Below are 19,425 nucleotides of genomic sequence, written 5' to 3'. Positions count from 1 at the left end.
CCAACTATTTATGTTCCCTCTGCACCTCCAGAAGAAGTGAGTGTAAAGCTTTATTAACCTTTATATTAATCTTTGCAAATCGCTTGCACGCTTCACATTGAATGCGTCTAAGGTTTACACTCAGGGTACATTACGGCATGTTTTCTATGTACGGCGTTCTCAATATAATTCTTAATCCCACGTTTATAATGAACAACGCGTTATGGTTATTGTGTCATACGTATACATCAGTAAACACATAGCGTTCGTACATCTCACTAAGTTACTCTAACGTTACCCTGCCAGTACATATACTAGGGCTGTTGGAACGAATTCCGAAATTCGAATATAATTCGAATATTTAAAAAATCAATACTATTCGAATGCTGAAGTTACTATTCGAATATTGTTTTTTTATGTATATTTTAATTTTTTTTATATATATAAACAGGAAAGAGGCCGCACTATGCATAAATTGTTTTATTTGCACAAACACGTTTCGGTGCGTGCCTTGTTGTGCAAATAAAACAATTTATGCATAGTGCGGCCTCTTTCCTGTTTAACGTTATATATTCTAATCATCAGGCCAGCATTCTTAAAGTTTAAGTTTAATCATTGAGTGAAGCCTGCTCCTATTCCCATTCATTATTTTTTTTATATGCAATCTTGCCTTTCTCGCCACCTTGACTTACACACATGTGAAAATGAAATGCTTTTGTTTCGTCTGATGAACAATAACGTTTTTGAATCGTAACACAATTGTGCACGTTATCCACGCTGTATCATCATAATAACAATACTGTCAAAAATGGTAAATGTTTAACAACATAAAAAACGCCCGTGAAGCGCAAATATCTCGGTGAAAACTCAACGGATTCGGCGAGCACCAAACTCGTTGGAACCGTCTAGTCGAACTGAAAAGAACGATATAAGTTTCAGAATTTTTGGTGGTGTTTTAGCGGAGATATTAGCCGAAAACCATCGGTAGCGCTGCAACCATATTCAGCACGAATAAAATGTTTATTGTAATGTTAGATGTCCCTCGAGTGGACAGAACGTGTAACAACAACCACATGCTATTGGCATTGGCGATCCATAAGCCTGAGTAAAGTCGTTAATATTAATAATAGGATGAATTTGAACATTTAATATTCGAATATTAAATAAAATAAGGAATGGAATTCGAATAGTATTATAGAGGAAGATTGACAGCCCTAACATATACAAAGATAGATCAAAGTGACATTATGTTAGCCAACCATCCAGAAACGTCCTGTTCGAGCCTTAATTGTCGAACTTCTTTGCGGCCGTCATCTTGTTCCGGGTCCGACTCCGGTTCAAACTGATACGGTTGCACAGATGTGTCCTCAGAGACTCCCGCTGCCATTCTTTCTCCAAAATATACCCTCAACTGTTGTCAAGGCAACACTCCAGGTGCATTGTGTCGAAACGCCCGCAGAACAGAGGGGCGGAGTCAGCGAAGCTCATTATCATTTAAAGACACATGCACTGAAGCGGCGTGCTGAAAACAGAGCTGTTTTTGACCAGGTAAAATAAGTGTTTTCTTACAATACTAATGAGAATTTTTAATTAAAGTATATTACAAACTTTTCATTTAGACCCTAAAGAATCAAATTAACTTGTATGAAAATGGCATTATATGACCCCTTTAATATGCTCTCGTTCATAGAGATTTTTAGATGGATTCCGAGGCTTTTTAGGTTGTGTGGAATCTGCAATCTCTGACTCAGTTTGTTTGCTCCTTTCCAAGGCTGCAATACGCTGTGTTTTCCTGGCAACTGGCAACCCGGGGTGTCGAAATACTATAGGCTGAACTGGCAGTGGGCGGAGTCACACAGACCAAAACAAAAACCAACTGACAACACGGAACGTGTAAAATAATAAGTAAAATAACTAGCTGTAGAAGTGTTTTTCAGAGAAACGAGTATGAACTTAGCATATCTGAATATATCTAAATATCTGCAAACATATTATGGTATTTGTATGGTTTAGTAGAGTAAAAAAAGTTTCATACAGCACCTTTAATAGCAATATTGTTGCCCAAAGAGCGCCACGACGCATGCGCGGGAACTGAGATGATGACGTCCTGACATTTACAAGCTTCTCTCTTCTTCTCAGTTCTCGTGTATGCGTCGCGGCGCTCTCGTGAAGGTGTTTCTGCCCAGATTAAGCTCAGCATCTGCTGAACAGTACGAGCACCATAAGAGCGAGCGCTCATCAGAAACTGTGTACCGCTGTGTGTGTTACCTCATATATTTGTCTCTGCAGGTTTCCAGAAACTTCTCCAGCTGGGTCGGAGTGATCCTGTCCAACTGGTACAGAACTTTAGGCTGTAATGGATCAGAAAACAGGCCGTCAGACACACTCTCTCACACTCTCTCACACTCTCTCACACTCTCTCACACTCTCTCACACTCTCTCACACTCTCTCACACTCTCTCACACTCTCTCACACTCTCTCACACTCTCTCACACTCTCTCACACTCTCTCACACTCTCTCACACTCACACTCACACACGAGCTCTTACCTCTGTTGTTCCATTGTCATTGATGCCATACTTGTCACGTGTCTTTTTGATTCTCTCCGAAATTGTTTTTATGAACTTTCTGATTTCCTAAAATTGAAAAGAATTTCACAGGAATTTAGAAAGCAAAATTACATGAGCAAAATTAACCCAAAATGCAATGCAGAGCTCATTACCTGCAGCAAAATCATTTATACGAATTCAGCTTTGCACAAAAAGTAAAAGGTTATTATTGGATAAATCTCACAGATTCTGTCAAAAATATCAAATATCACCTCAAAACTCAAAATATTTTTTTATATATATATTAGATGATTTAGATGTATATTAGATGAAACTTTACTATAAATGTTCATGTTAATTTATTAAAAATGCTGCCATCGCAACAAATGGAAATGAAATAAGTTTTAGTACTAAAAATAAAATAAAAACATTTTTACATCGGAAACTGATTAAAAGGCCAAAAATCACATAAAAACTCAATTTTTTTTTAAATAAATACTACAATAGTATATAAAATAATACTAAAATAACACAGATTTATAATGACTTAGAAAATGATTTAACTTCCAAAAAATGTGTTTAATTATCATGAAAATAATAAAGCAATGCAAATCAAATCTTTCAGCAAAATCATTTCTTTTGATTTGGGGTGAAATATGAGGCACTCAGGAAGCAGTGAGTCGCATTTTGAGGCATAAATCTGCAAATTCACATAAACCTGAAAACCTCTAATGGTCCGGACGGCCGGTTTGAAAGCGTGCATCAGGATTAGTGTGTGTAGATCAGCATCAGCACATTAACACTGGTTACTTCTGTAAGTCATGCTGAACTAAACTCACACCCGGGTCTCATATAAAGACATTAATAAACTCAATTAAACTCACACGTCATGCTGATGCCGTACAATACCTGTAAGTACTTGTCACTGCCAGTGTCTGTCAGTGCCTTTAAATGAAAGACACAGACACTGAGCAGAAACGCTTCAGTCAGCAGTTTCATTTAAGCGGCTGAATGCATACAGGAGAAACACTGACTACATAAAATAAACTAATAAAATAATGCTTTTCAGTTGTTACCTTTCATGTAGTATGTAATAGAGCTGATTGTGAAAGGACTGCAAAGTCTTTGTCTCTTAAAAGAAAGAAGTGATTCTGAACTGAAACGAGTTGTCAGTAATTCAGTCTCACTAACTAATTTGCATAATGCCAGCCTCAGGTCTTGATTGGCTGAGCAGCGTCTCTTAGCTCCGCCCTCAAACACTAGTTTATCTGAGACTGGAAGAGTTCGGCTCGTGTTGTTCGTGTCGAGGAGACGCTGTTTTCTGAGATTGATACGGTAAAATCCACGCCATCGTCACTGTTCGTATCACTGTGCTCAAGAGCTGAGATTCAGATATGAGCATTTTGATTCCGACCAATCACAACAGACATCTGACCAATCAGAGCAGAGCAGCTCTCAGAGAGGCGGGGTTTAGAGAGACGGAATCTGCAGACGAAGCGTTTCAGACACTGAGAGAAAAGAGCTGATGCTGCAGTGTATTATGAGAAAATTAAAGTGTTTTTGACCTTGGATGCATGTAAACATATTGCAGGAGACTCCAAAACATTAGGAACCTTTAAAATAGCATAGCGGGGTACTTAAACCACGTAAGGGACAACTGTATTTTTATGCAACCTGGACATTGACGGCAGATGTTTAACACATTTAGCGATGAGCTTTATTTGAGAGATTCGTGTTTCTGCAACAGCCGTCACTATATAAATGCATCAGTGTTGTTTAAATGCTTCTGCTCTTCAGCATCCTCATGCTATTCCTCAGGAGCACAGTAAAACCACTCATTTTCCTTTATGAGAGTTGAGTGCATCTCCGCTTTGAAAGACACACGCTTATCTGAAGCACTTTAATAAACAGCACTCAAACAGTGAAGAGCTTTAGGAGGACAGACAGGAACTGCCTCAAATGAGAGAGGAAAGGGTTTTGACCCCATGTGAAGATTGTCATTCATAATTTTTCTTTTGTTTGATAAATTCTCTTCATCTGTGGGGTTGGATGGTCAATTCATACATTTGGGACGTGTGTAAAATCAGAGTTGTGGATCATAGTAACTATGTCAATGTGGGGAAATTACCATGAGCTTCATGAGTTAAAGGAATAATTCACCTCTAATGGCTCGTTTCCACTGAGCGGTACGGTACAGTTCGGTTCGGTACGCAATTATTTGCGTTTCCACTGTCAAAAGTTGTGAATGGTACCAAAAAGCCGAACCGTACCGTACCACTTTTTGGGTACCCTTCCGTTGTGGTACCTAGCACAGTGGTACGGTACTAAAGGGTGGAGCTAGACTCACTGCAGAACGCTGATTGGTTGACAGAGTATCGTCACTTGCGCGTGCTACAAGGGCATTAGCAGCATACAGTTGAAATATAATACTACTGTTATTGTGTCACGAAATGTAGTTTTAAGAGTTTTTCAGGCGAGAAAGTAGTTTTTTAAAGCTCAAATCTGTGGTTTATTTATAGATTTATGATAATTTGAAGATCCATTCCAAGCAATCACCGGACGCTCGGCGCTCGTGCACCCCGCCTGGAGCAGCCTTTCCTCGGCTAGTCATTCTGATGTTTGCCGCTGACTCTGACGTCTCTGTAGTGGTTAAACATGAGATATAATTCGTATTGTACAGACCTAACAGGCGATCTTTGGTCTCGTGAATCTATAATTCGTTCCCTGGCCAATAGTTTTGGCAGAAGGCTAAGTGAAGTTTCATATATTTGAGCGCTGAATTTGTATATTTGACTGAATTGTTTGCTTTATGTTATTAAATCTTTACTGTATATCTTTTTGTACCTTTTACTTATACTTTTTTAATGGCTATTATTGATAAAACTGAAATTCAACAAAAATAGATAGTTTTGTCATTTTTTTATTTTATTACAAGATCATCTGTAATGTTGTTTATTGCAACATTTGTACCGAGGCAATATGCAATACATTGCCTGGAATATGTTTAATATTTTTTAAATTTAAACGAAAAGAGGCAGGGTTGTGTTTTATATTTAGTTTTGTTATAAATATAACGTTACATACATGCAGTGAATATAATCAATAGGCTATGCGTTGCCTGAACCACATTTGTGTGCTTATAATGTTTAAAATGTATTTAAATTAAATCGAAAAGAAGCAGAGTGGTGTTTTATAACATATTTCGTTTTATTGTTGCCTAAAATGTACATAACCGGAGTAGCAGAGCGAGCTGAGTGGCGCTTTCAAGAACGCGCTGTTCCATCAGCAGAATTACTGGACTCGCGTCCTCGGGATCATTCTCCTGAGTCGGACTTTGCGTGGCTACTTGGTATTGAGAAACGCCTAATGCCAGCGCTTGTTTCTTGTGACAAACATGCCGAGAAGCAAGATCAAGATCTGCTGTCTGTCATCCATTGTTGTTTACTATGTCGCTTTCTTCGCGCGAAAATGACGTCGATCGCTTCTTTCTGGCAAACACCACGCCTATCAAGTAAGGGTACTGTTGGCAGTGGAAACGCTAGCCGGATCATGGTTTACCGACTCGTACTGTACTGTACCGTACCGTACGCCTCAGTGGAAACGAGCCATTAATGAGCATTATGTCAATTTTCTTTTCTTCTGAGAAACAGAAGTTGTTTGGCAGAATGTTCACGCTGCTCTTTTCCAATACAATGAAAGTGGCAGTGATCTTTTTAACAATCTTAAGCAGGTTAAATGTTCTTACCCAAGACACATTAGGACACATAATCCTATGAATGCACATAAAAAAATACAGAATCAAATCATTCTGAATTGGCAAAAAACTTTCCTGAATAGAATTCCTATGAATTGTGAATCGATTCGATTTCTAACCAAAGATTTACACCCCTATAGGAGAGCCGGTATATTCATAAAAAAATTATATTTTTAATAAATAAACCCGGTAATTTCAGAAGTTTCAATAATGGAATGTTTTTCAGTGTTTATTTATTAATGGGGGGTTTATCATCTCAAAAATTACAATTTCTCAGCATGTTCTACCCAATAAAATAAGTTTAACACAACTAGAAAAAATTATATTCACCATAAAATTTCTATGACTTTTCAGGGTCTATAAATAACACTTAATTTGCTCATATATCCAGGTTTTCCAAGGCCGTGGAAATAAATCAATAAATTTGGTTCATGGTTCATAAATAAAAATGATAGTTGTTGAGGGAATGAATTACCCAAAAAATAATATTAATAATAAAGTCAGATTACCTCTGGATTTTTAGCCGTTTTACATCATTTTAAAGCTTATTTTAATCATTTTCAGGCATCTTGCGTTCCTCTGGTTGAGAACAACTGATCTAAAGTCAATTGCAGTCTATTCCTCATGCAAAGCATGACCTCAGAGGATATGAATATGATTTTTCATTTTTAATAGCATCTTTTTAGTGATTATTGGAGCTTGACAGCTCCTGGTCATGGTCGGATCTGAGTGTATGGAAAAGAGCAGCGTGAACATTCAACTAAACGTCTACTTTTTTGTGTTCTACTGAAGAAATCAATTTCATTCAGGTTTGGATCAACATGAGGGACACAAAAAGTGCAGCGTCTCACCTCCAGAAACGTGTCTCTACAGCACAGAAAGTCTTTTCTCTTCATGATGGAGTCGGTGGTCAAAACCAGCTCGTTTCTGCTCAGCGCCGGCTCACCCGGACAGCCGAACACCGCCTGAGAAAACAAACCTGAGCATCAGCGTTCAGGAGGAGCAAGAGAGAGAGAGAAAATGATGTGTAAAGTGCTCTTCAGCGCTCCCACAGAGAGCGTTTCCACATCCCAGCGTCCTCAAGCCCCATTTCAATCACTTAGACTCCACAGATAGTGGTGATCAGAAATGAAAACAGGCCAGCAGTGATTGTACGAAACTGATGGCAGAACACAACTCTACCATTTCATTAATGTCAGCTCACATTTGAGAAGAGACACCACAATCCACTCTGATTGCTCCTACACGAGCAGAACCGCATGAAACAGGAATAACTAGACTTCAGTTCCTCTGGAGAAAATGATGTGGTGAAAATGTGACTAGTGAATTAATTTAGGTCCTATAATTTGTGTACTATTGTACAGTAAAATGTACTAAAGTAGTAGAAATAATAATTTGTATTTATTTATTAAACAGAAAGAGATTTTATCCATGTTTTAATTTATAAAGTAAACCTCTGTTGTGCAGAAGTTTATTTTAAAAAGAAGTTAATACAATCATTAACTTTAGCATTTATTTTATACAAAAATAAAAATGTATTTTTTTTTTGTAAACGGATTGTTATATTTTCATTTGATTACATTTTATAGCAGGGGTCTCAAACTCAACTTAACTGGGGGCCGCTGGAGGTAGAGTCGGGGTCAGGCTGGGCCGCATCAAGTATTCCACAAAAAAAATAGTATTCAAGTATTCCAAAAAAGGAGCACAACTGATCCAATCTTCTCAATCTTTATTATTAACGTTTCTTCTGAACTGTTCCTCTGAATTTGAACATTCCTTTCTGTACATGATTGGTTCTTCATGAGCTGTCCTTCTGACAGTTGAAGTTCATTTTACAAACTTTCTTTGTCTATAACACATATTTGTGATATTTATATTTGCTTATGTCCTTTTTATTTTCTTTATACAACACATTAATGATATTGAAAGTTTTTTTTTTTTTGGAAGGCACATTTCCTTTTATTATACTTAGAAAAACAATTATTGCTTTTGAAATACAAATATTTGCAGTCATGTCTGCCCGTCTTATTGAATTCTTTCACATGTATAGTGTCTCAAATTACTGACTGCACAAATCAAAGCAAACCTTCTTATCAACCTGTTGGACACATATTACAAGCTCAAAATGATTATTCTCACATTGTTTTAGAGCAGGGTCTCTCTCCAACACGTCGCTCGCGAGCTGCCAGTAGCTCGAGGCCTGATTGGTGGTAGCTCGACAAGGGGCCGTTCACATATCGCGCTCACATATTTCGCGCTCAAGTTCGTTATTTCAAATGTAGGCGCGCGGCAAGCCCGCTCATAATTTAAGCGACGCGCTCATTTTTTCCAGGCGCAGTATGTTTGTACTTCGCGGTTGTCTATGACAACTATTGACAACAAACCCACCGTGTCACGAGACTATCTATGGTAGCCCATAAGGGATAAAAAAAAAATATTTTTTTTTTTTAAACGCGGCACACGCAACGACGGGCCGCACTAACATTAAACTTTAATGTCAAGTAGGGGGCCACAAAATATCACCCTGCGGGCCGCGAGTTTGAGACCACTGTTTTATAAGATTGATTATATTGTACAAATTGTGTGAATATGATTACCACAATGTTTGATGATACATTTGTATTACATCATAAATGAAAAAAAATGAGAAAAATAAAACAGATTTCATAGGTGCCAATTCTCGTTAACATTTATAAATATATTAAATTGCTAGTTTTATGAATTCAATGGATTTGACGACCATTAAAACGTAATCCATACAAATAAATAAAATGTATTAAAAATAAATAAAAAAAACCCCAGAAAAAATACAATTCGGTCAGAGCCGCATCAAGTTTATGACATGACAGCAAACACTGCATATTTAAATTAGCTAGTTAGATTATACAAATTACATTTAGATGCAAGATTTTCAATGAACAACTACTTAAATTTGGTCTGTTCCTCATACAGTTTGAATTCTGAGGTAAGATTGTATAAACTATTTTAATAAACAAGTTTAGGTTTCATCTTTGAGAATAATCTTTGACATACTCTGATGTTGTCGAGGACTCTTTTGAACTCCAGTGGCTCATCTTTCCCCTCCATGGCCGCGGGATCGAGTCCGTCTCCGCCGTAGATGAACTGAATGATGTCACCGGTGGAGCTGCGCACCGTCAGATCGTACTGAGAGCACAAGTCCTCCAGAGACTTCACCAAACGCCTCTGTGCAACACACACACACACAGTCTGAGCAGAACTCATACATCTCTCAGATCGCACTTGTTGTATAAAATGCAGAATTATAAAAAGCCAGTTTTGCAATGACATAAGGGCAATTAAATGACATAATACATTTTTAATATTTAAATTTAAGCTGGAATATTGATAGTTTACGTGCATAAATGAATCCTTAACTTATTAATTGAATCATTATCCACCTTATTTTGCAACACGGAAGTATGTTGTTTTATGCGAGTTGTAATTCATTAGATTATAATTACGACAATACATTAAAGTGCCCCTGCAATCAAAAATGTAATCCCTTAAAACTTTTACACATTTAAAAGTTTTTTCCTTAAATTTCTTCATGCCTTAAAATATCTTGCATGAATATGCAAATGAGCCCCGCCTCCACTCACTCACAGCAGCTCAGAGATCCACTGGTTGATCTGATTGGTTTCAAGCAGGGTTTGAAATTAACACCCGCCAAACTTAAAAAAAATTCAAATCGTAAAAATGAACAGTGGCAGGTAAACCTGTCAAAATCACCAGCCAATTTGGCGTGTTACTATAAGTTTGTATAAGCCAAATCTAATACTCGACTCATGAGTCGTCATGATTTATTAAATACAGCGTATTGCGCAGATTCTGCTCATATCTGGCTTGAACACGACCGTCACTACACATCAAATAACAGCTTGTTCATTTGCATTGAAGCAATAGCGAAGATTAAAAAGCATTTGGTTAACAGAAAATACACTGCTATTTCCCAACATCCTACATTACTTGTATGTTCTGTGTACTGTATTGATCTGTCCACCTAAAACACATTTTTGGTGAAAAGGATGAAAGAGGAAGGGAGGAGATGTTGGATGAAAGGATTTAGTTTGAATAAGAAATTAATGCTGTGACATAGGTAATCTGGTTAATTTCTTTTCTTCTTTTTTCTTTGGCTAGTAGAAGTTCTGAATTGGCCGGTCACTTAATTTAGTAGCCAAATTGGCCGGTGAGTGAAAAAGTTAATTTCAAACCCTGTTTACAAGGTCGTTTGTGACGTCAGAAACACCAGCGATTTCAAACCGTGTTTTTGAGACTGTCTTTGGTTCACTGCAGTTTTAAGGAGGAAATACTCAGCAATGCTGTGTCTTAAAGCACATTAAAAACACCACATAGACCAGTCCTTCCAAAAAAACTAAGTTTTTTTGTGATTGTTGCGGGCAAAAATCCTTGATTATGTGGCCTGTTTTCTTTAAAAATGCGATGGAATATGCGGGATATTTATGCAATTTTACGCGATGAAATTGCGGGAACTCAGCGGGTTTGATGAAAAAGAGAAAAAAAAGTATTACTACCTTAATGTAAAGAGTCATTTCTTATTACTTCCTATGAGAAGCAAGCATACTACATAACAGAAAGTGCTGGAATATTTCAGTTCTCATCTTGTTTTATTTCAGACTGTAACGAGTGGAAATAAGGTGTGGCCCCTTTAAGAGCGGCGCGCTCCCTGTTGAACTGTCTGCAGTGTTATATTGTATATGCGCCTCGAACACCCCATGTGTGCGTGTAATTTCTGTTTGATGCTACTTCTTTTATCTTATTTTGTTTATTAAGTAACGATGTGGACGGTAGAACGTGTGACGACAGTTATACGAGCTCGATTTGGGAATAAAGTACGAGTTGTGAGATGCCAATATCGTTACAAGACCTTAATAAACACATCAAACTTACAAAACATTGATGAGTCAAACGAGTTCTGTAGCTTTACAAAAGGAATATGCTACAACTTCTGTAAAAATGAATAAATGAAATATAAAAAAATAAAGTGTTCGATGATGTATTGTAATGCTTTATTAGCTGGTTGTCCTGCATCTTCAATAAACAAGCTACAGTTAGTCCAAAATGCAGCCGCTAGAGTTCTTACTAGGTCAAGAAAATATGATCATATAACACCGATTCTATCATCTCTGCACTGGTTACCTATCAAGTTCCGTATCAATTACAAAGTACTATTACTGACCTATAAAGCCCTAAATGGTTTAGCTCCTGTGTATTTAATGGACCTTCTATCGCCCTACAATCCATCGCGTTCTTTAAGATCCCGAAATTCGAGGCTTCTGGTCATTCCTAGGATATCTAAGTCCACTAAAGGAGGGAGGGCGTTCTCACATTTAGCTCCTAAACTCTGGAATAGCCTTCCTGATACTGTTCGTGGCTCAGACTCGCTCTCCCAGTTCAAAACTAGATTAAAGACGCATCTCTTCAGCCAAGCATTCACATAATGCTTACCTTTTATACCACTGTTGAATCAGATCGACTGCATTAATATTATGAACAGCAGCTACGCTAATTATTTCCCATCTGCTTTTCTGCTGTTATCTCGGGACGCTAGTCCCGAGGTAAATAGCGTTCGTCAGCTCCAGTTTGTATCCAGCCTCTCACGGAGACTTCAGACGCTCCAACACCTGCGATGAGATGACTAAACGCCTATGAAGAGACGACTCGACGCCTGTGAAGAGACGACTCAACGCCGGCGATATGTTATGCCCTAAATTAATACATGATGATTAACTAACTATATTATTCTATGTACATTTCTGAAATGTACTTTCTGTAAAGCTGCTTTGAAACAATATGTATTGTGAAAAGCGCTATACAAATAAATTTGAATTGAATTGAATTGAATGTTCACTTCGCGTAATTGCGTCACTTCATAACGTTCCCATGGCAACAGGGGGAAACGGCGGCTCTTGTTTTTCAGCTTTCTGCTAAGATATATGTGACTTTTTTGCAACGAAAATGCGAGGATTATGAAATCATGCAAGCCCCGCATATTTTGCACGGATATCGGCAATTTATGCGGCGAAAGTGCGGCGTATTTGAAAAAAATGCCCCCGCATAAATATGGAGTACTGGAAATATGGTACTGGAAATTATGACTTTGGCTGATTATGCACTAAATCATGCGCTCGCATAATGGCGTTTTTCTGGAGGGACTGATAGACATGTAAACAAAGCTTGATTTTCCCCACAGGGGGACTTTAATGTGGATACAGGAGGCAAACGGAGACGTCTCATCTGCTGTCGTACCTGCATGTATCCCGTCTCTGCTGTCTTCACAGCGGTGTCGACCAGCCCTTCTCTACCAGCCATCGTGTGGAAGAAGAACTCAGTGGGCGTCAGGCCAGAATAAAAGCTGTCGGCCACAAAGCCCTTCGCAGCAGGGAGCTGAAACATGAAAGGACAATCACACACACATGTTGCTTTTATTGCACACAGCCTCTGCTTTGTGTCGTCTTTAACCTCTGATCACTTTTAAAAGTTCTGAAACAATTCCTTCAAACAAACAGAATCATAAAGCAAAGCATGTTGAAATATTCATTGGTGCACTGTGGTAATGAAAACATTCAGTTTTTGGACAAAACGTTGCATAAACTTTGGAATTAATCATGCTAGAAGTCAATTAAATACATGCATTATTTCTGACAATTCAAAATGGGGAAAAACTAATTGTTAAAGTTATTAAATAAAGTTTAAACGGCTTCTATAATCTCTCCTGTGCAACACAACGATTGGCTTTTTTAAATTAAAAATAAAATATATTCAAGCACTTTTAAGGACCTGTCTCTATGTATGTTTTTTTTTCAAAAGTACATAAGTTTTACTTCTTCCTACTCATTTTTGTACATGTAAATAGAGTTGGGTTTTTTTAAGTACTGTAAAGTATGGAGTTTTATTTTGTTGTTCATCTGTTTGTTTTTTTACCATTATTATTTTTTTTTTTTTGGATTTCTTTTTTAATTGTATTTACATGTTCAAATTTTAAAATAAAGATAAATCAATCAATCAAAAACTTTCCAGGGCCTTGAAATTTTTTTTTCTTCCAGATTCACAAACTTTCAAGGATTTCAAAGACCCGTGGGAACTCGTTGCGAGAAGTCAATTAAATACATGTATTATTTCTGACACTTCAAAATAGGGGAAAACTAATTGTTAAAGTTATTAAATAAAGTTTAAACGGCTTCTATAATCTCTCCTGTGCAACACAACGATTGGCTTTTTTAAATTAAAAATAAAATAAATTCAAGCACTTTTAAGGACCTGTATCTATGTATGTTTTTTTTCAAAAGTACATAAGTTTTACTTCTTCCTACTCATTTTTGTACATTTAAATAGAGTTTATTTTTTAAGAACTGGAAAGTATGGAGTTTTATTTTGTTGTTCATCTGGGTTTTTTTTTTACCATTATTTTTTCATTCTTTCTCTGATTTCTTTTTTAATTGTATTTGCATGTTCAAAATTCAAAATAAAGATATCAATCAATCAAAAACTTTTTCCAGATTCACAAACTTTCAAGGATTTCAAGGACCCGTGGGAACTCGTTGCTAGAAGTCAATTAAATACATGCATTATTTCTGACACTTCAAAATAGGGAAAAACTAATTGTTAAAGTTATTAAATAAAGTTTAAACGGCTTCTATAATCTCTCCAGTGCAACACAACGATAGGCTGTTTTTAATTACAAAAAGCATTTATTTGAAACCATCCCAGCAGACAAAGGACAAAAGTCACTGTAATTGAAGAATCACTCATGCATACTGAGAGAAAGGGATAAACAGGGACGAAAACTTCTTACTTTGGAGTGCTTTTCAAAGTGAGGCAGTGAGCGGTTCTCAAACCCGTCAGGAACACGCGAGCCGCTGATGGCCTGCTGCCCGACACAAGCGATCATCTGTGAGATGTTAATGAATGAACCTGGAGACACAGAGGTTATTACACAGACATCTGGGACTCGCATGAATCAAATATAGGGTTCGTACAGACACTGTAAAATCAAATCCAGGACTTTCAAGCACTACTTTATGGGTTTTTAAAGGACTTCAATCAGAAATCTCACTTGTCAAACAATATCTATATTATCTTTCAAATTCTAAAAAGGGTAAAAAGATAAACAAAAATAAAACAAAATAGTACAAATAAAGTGCAACGCAAGCAATGATAACTCTGGTAACTTTTTAGGATACTATGACAAAGTTTATTCAAACTAATTTCCCATTATCATATTATCATTGCCCTGAAGAATAAAAGATGTATCATATACTTGGATATTTATAGGCAATATCACACTCATAGCCATGCGAAATTGCTCTATGTCTATATCAGATGGGCTGCAGCGTTAATTTTGTGTGAAAAGATTGTTATATCTATAAAATTGAACTATTGTCTTTCAACAATTCAAGTACCTTTTTATAAATATGGCTGTTTTCAAGGGTTTTCCAGGACTTAAATTTCAAAAAGTCAAATTTAATACTTAAAGCATTTTAAGCACCTTGTACGAACCCTGTAAATATGATATCTATATATTAGGGGTGGAACGGTCAGTACACAGAGGTCACGGTTCGGTTCATCCCTCGGTTCAGACATCACGGTTTGGTACAATGGAGGGAAAAGCAAAACAAAAATGCAGAAGGCATATTTTTTTTTTATTGTGCATGTCTCAGGCTGTACCACCTAGTGTATTACTACTAGAGGTCGACCGATTCATCGGTTTTGCCGATTAATCGGCACCGATAGTTGTTTGGTGGAACTATCGTTATCGGCAAAAATCCACACCGATAGTTTTTCCGGGTTGCGTCCGTTGCTGGAGCGGCTGAGAAGTGCGCGCGGTCATTACACAGCACGAGAGCGCTCAGAACATAAAGAGACTGCTGGCATTATACAGAGTGAGAGCGGCCTCTAGAGGACAAATAACAGACTATCACTGGCTGAGTTGTTTACGTTAACACGTGAGGCAGCGCGCAGCACGGAGAGAACACGCAGCGAGAGCGCTGACATTTAAAACACCGACAGCGAAACGGTATGAATACATAACACTACAGTGTCTACATATTGCCATATCATTACAAATAAATTCATTTGTTGACTAGATGCTGCATCAGCAGAGAAAGAACAGTAGTTTGCCGTCGAGGCTGTGAGGACTCTAACATTAGGCTACCTCAGTCAACTGTTAATGCAATGTGACAAAAACACACGCAGACCTGACCCAAATGTTTTATGGCGCAATTGTTACCATCTATTTGCATGGGGAGGGGGCCAGAGCCGCGTAAGCAACTTTCCGCTTTTATTGTACTTCATTAACACTGCAACGAGTGGAGCAATAATGGGATTTACATGGCATTGACTTGTTTTTTTTTTTTTTTATCAAATTTTTCTAATAAATTCTTACTTTACCGTGACCAGGGGGAGTTGAAGGCATCACATATACACTTAGTTCACGGTGCAGAACAAAACATGAGGCGCCACAAAGCAGGATGGGAAACCACCTCCACCAATCAGACTTCTTTTACCCGCCATTCGTTTTTCGTTTTTATTGCGTCAAAAAAAGTTAATATGTCAAAGCGTCCCAAATTATCTGGTGCCCAGGGGAGGAAAAAAGAAAAGAAGAGGAGGAAAAACGCGACAAAGACAAAGGTAATGTTACAGTAAAGATGATTTTGATGTTACAGAACGATGATCAATAATGCCATTAGTCATTAGCATACATTGTTAGCTAATCTATAAATAACCAGCGCTATCTGCTAGTTCTAACCAAAATATTAACAGTCAATGGTTTTAACAGATAAGCCTAGCGCTATTATTATGGAAAATAGTAATATGAGTAGGCTACCTTCCTCGGACAAATGTGTAAATATTAGATCTAATCAGCAGGTGTATTAATGTTAATTTCATTGACAACATTATCTCACGTTTTCCCAGCTTGTAATAATCAATCAAAATACCATTAATAATCATAATAATAAATCCATAGTTGTAACGCCAGCTGTTAACTGTGTTACAGCTCATATTGTCTATAAAGTGTGTTTATCATGTTAAAATTTACACCTGTGGCTGTGTAAAGTGCACATCATTAATGTTAGAGCATAACTTAGCATTCCCACATGCAATATTATACTGCAGTTTACTGATTCTTTTGCATTCTGCTAATTAGAATTTCATTGTAATGGCAATAAAATTTTAATTATTACTAATATATGAATTACTAATATAATTTGTATCTGAAAAAATACATTGTATATTATACACTATAGTCTACATCATGTATTTATCTTTCACTATAGTCTATTTAGCATGTGTTTAAAATAAGGTTTCTCATTTATATTATTTCATTTTATTGTATTTTTTACAATAATTATTATTACTATAATTAGTATTTTGAATGTGCAATTGTTTTAGTTAAATAAAAGAATGTCTAAAACAAAGCTATTAAGTTTATTGTGAGTATATGTACACTAACAGTGCAAGTACTGTACTGCGATGCAAGGAGGCGCGGGGGAATTATTTTCTGTATAAAGTTTTAATATATTCATATTTATTTATTTAATTGAGCACATTTCAGTTCAGCACTGTTTTATTGTGAGTATGATGTTTGTTTTTAATCCAGTATCCATTAAAAAAAATATCGGTTGAATTATCGGTTATCGGCATGTAGGATCAAACCTAGATATCGTTATCGGTAAAATCCACTATCGGTCGACCTCTAATTACTACATTTGAGTAATTCATGTAATTAACGTATTACTATTGGAGCATGTGTGTTTGTGTGTGTGTGTGTGTGTTAAAGGAAAAAAAAAATGTCTTAAGCTTTGTATTTTTTAAATAAGTTTTATTAATAAAGTAAAGGCATAGAACCAGTTTATTTGTAGTGCATTGACAATAGTTCTATATAATTAGTTTATTAATTAAATTAATAAAAAGACAAAAAGACCCTGAGATATGTTTGCTAATTGGCTTTATGCCACAACTTTACTACTTCCTGAACTTCAGCCAGCCCTTTGTTTCCTGTCTGTCATTATTGGACAAACTGATTAATCCAGGTGTGCCTGGCCTCAGTAACAATAATCAGGCACACCTGGATTAATCAGTTTGTCCAATAATGACAGACAGGAAACAAAGGGCTGGCTGAAGTTCAGGAAGTAGTGAAGCTGTGCATAAAGCCTATTGTACCTGAACGAATTTAAAATTAATTTGCTATATTTCAGATCAATATATTTGTTTTACTTAAAATTTTAATTAACACTAACTTTATTCTCATCTGAATTATAAATAGTTTATTTCTGTATAAAATAATACTACCATTAAAAAACACATTTGATTTTCTTTTTTAATCAATGTAGAATGTGTAACTTAAAAATAAACAGATTAGTGCTCTGTTTGAGGACAAGAAATGAATACCAATGCGATACGATGAATGTCCAGAAGATGGCGCCGACAGACTGTGTTTAATGTGTTGGATAAATAGATAACAGCGGTCATCATGACTCATGAATATTTTGCTGGTCAAAACGGAAAAACATACAGATTATGTGTCCCTAAAGAACCGGCGTATCCAATAGTAGTTCCGCATTACATTAATTTGCACGCGAGTTTTATTTATTTTTATACCGTGTATTCTCCGTGTAAATTCATGCACCAAACCATGACGTCCGTACCGTTTCGGTTCAATACGAATACATGTACCGTTCCACTCCTACTATATATATATATTAGGGCTGTCAAAATAACGCGTTAATTTTGATTAATTAATCTGAGAAGAAATAACGCGTTAAAAAAAATAACGCAGATTAATCCATTGATCCCTTTTGACCTTTGCGGAGCCGTTCTAGCCGTAGCCACCATTCGTGTAAAAAGGAGGGAGACAAGAAAGTGCTGCTTGGATCATTGTTTGGAACATTTACTTATAACAAACGGAGTTCGTCAACTCTAAAGTACCACATCAATGCAAAGCATCCAGGAGTGTGTGCGTGAGTCGGTGAGTGTGTCTGAGAGAAAGCGCGCTTGTGTGTGTGTGTGTTGTAACTTTTCACGCGCTCTCACGTCACACAACCATTTTCTCACGCACAGAAATATCGCGCACCAAAGAGAGGACACGGAAACAGACAAGACAGAGCACGTTACTTATATTTAAAAAAATCTCAGCTCTCAGATTCTATTAATTTTTTTTATTACGAAAATCAAACAATAAATACCGTTTTGCCGCTTGTAAATGTGACATGACAGATCCCTATAGCGGCACGTGAACCGATCATCTCTAGCTAATAGTAAATAAACACGAATGACCAATGTTGAAAGATACAGTAGGGCAGCCTAAAACTTACCGAAATGTATATTCCTCGATCAATCAGTGTTTTTCAACCGCGAAAAGAGGTCAATAAAACAGCTGGAGAACAATTATGTCACATAACATTTAGCCTAAGTTACCTCAGGAAAGCCATTTCATGACCATATAGCACGTTAGTTGGCTATAAAAAAAGAGCTATAAAGAGTATTTTTCTAAATTTATGTAGCCTACTACTATATTACATATGTATTATATTTTTACTTATATCAAAGTTGTTATTTGTAATAAACACACATTATATTTAATTTGAGCTATTTTTAACCTTAAATACTACCAGCTGATATGGCTCTCTGTATTTTTACAGCATTGGGTGAGATTGTTTTTTTCTTGAGAAAAATGAATGCCTATCTTGTGTACCTAATATTTATCCAAATGAGTCAATATTGCATCAAATCACAAGAATTAAATTATATTGAAATCGTGAAATTTGTGTCAAGCAATAATAATAAAAACGTAGCTTACCAGAAATTGTACTATGTAAACATTGTAAGATTGTGTATGCGATTAATTTAGATTAATTAATTACAGAGTATGTAATTAATTAGATTAAAATTTTTAATCGATTGACAGCCCTAATATATATATATATATATATATATATATATATATTATATATAGTTCCAGTAGGGAGGTTTGGATGGTACCTTTGGATCCACACAGGGCCATGATCAGCGGGCTGTTGCTTTTGTCCAGTTCCCTCAAACACGCACTGCCAGCGTGATCTCTGATGACTGACAGCTCCTTCAGGATTAACGCCTGGACACAC

General features: G+C 36.6%; 1 protein-coding gene across 2 annotated transcripts in view; it reads right to left on the bottom strand.

Moving 5' to 3' along the window:
• Positions 1-19,425, bottom strand: part of polr3a (polymerase (RNA) III (DNA directed) polypeptide A) — a 63,694-nt gene that overhangs the window by 15,979 nt on the left and 28,290 nt on the right. The window contains exons 17-24 of one of the 2 annotated variants that reach the window (XM_056241793.1): positions 19,304-19,415; positions 14,118-14,236; positions 12,572-12,709; positions 9,317-9,487; positions 7,135-7,248; positions 3,439-3,474; positions 2,530-2,616; positions 2,248-2,330 (exon numbers count right to left, since the gene is read on the bottom strand). In XM_056241793.1, the coding sequence (XP_056097768.1) occupies positions 2,248-2,330; positions 2,530-2,616; positions 3,439-3,474; positions 7,135-7,248; positions 9,317-9,487; positions 12,572-12,709; positions 14,118-14,236; positions 19,304-19,415 (860 nt within the window). The remainder of the gene's footprint in view (positions 1-2,247; positions 2,331-2,529; positions 2,617-3,438; positions 3,475-7,134; positions 7,249-9,316; positions 9,488-12,571; positions 12,710-14,117; positions 14,237-19,303; positions 19,416-19,425) is intronic. The other variant, XM_056241794.1, reaches the window with a different exon arrangement.

This window comes from Rhinichthys klamathensis, unplaced genomic scaffold (assembly GCF_029890125.1).
Source record: "Rhinichthys klamathensis goyatoka isolate OS25496 unplaced genomic scaffold, OSU_Roscu_1.1 h1tg000677l_1, whole genome shotgun sequence".
In the NCBI taxonomy this organism is placed as follows: domain Eukaryota; kingdom Metazoa; phylum Chordata; class Actinopteri; order Cypriniformes; family Leuciscidae; genus Rhinichthys; species Rhinichthys klamathensis.
The sequence above is the reverse complement of the archived record's forward strand: the minus strand, read 5'-3'. Positions and strand labels throughout refer to the sequence as shown.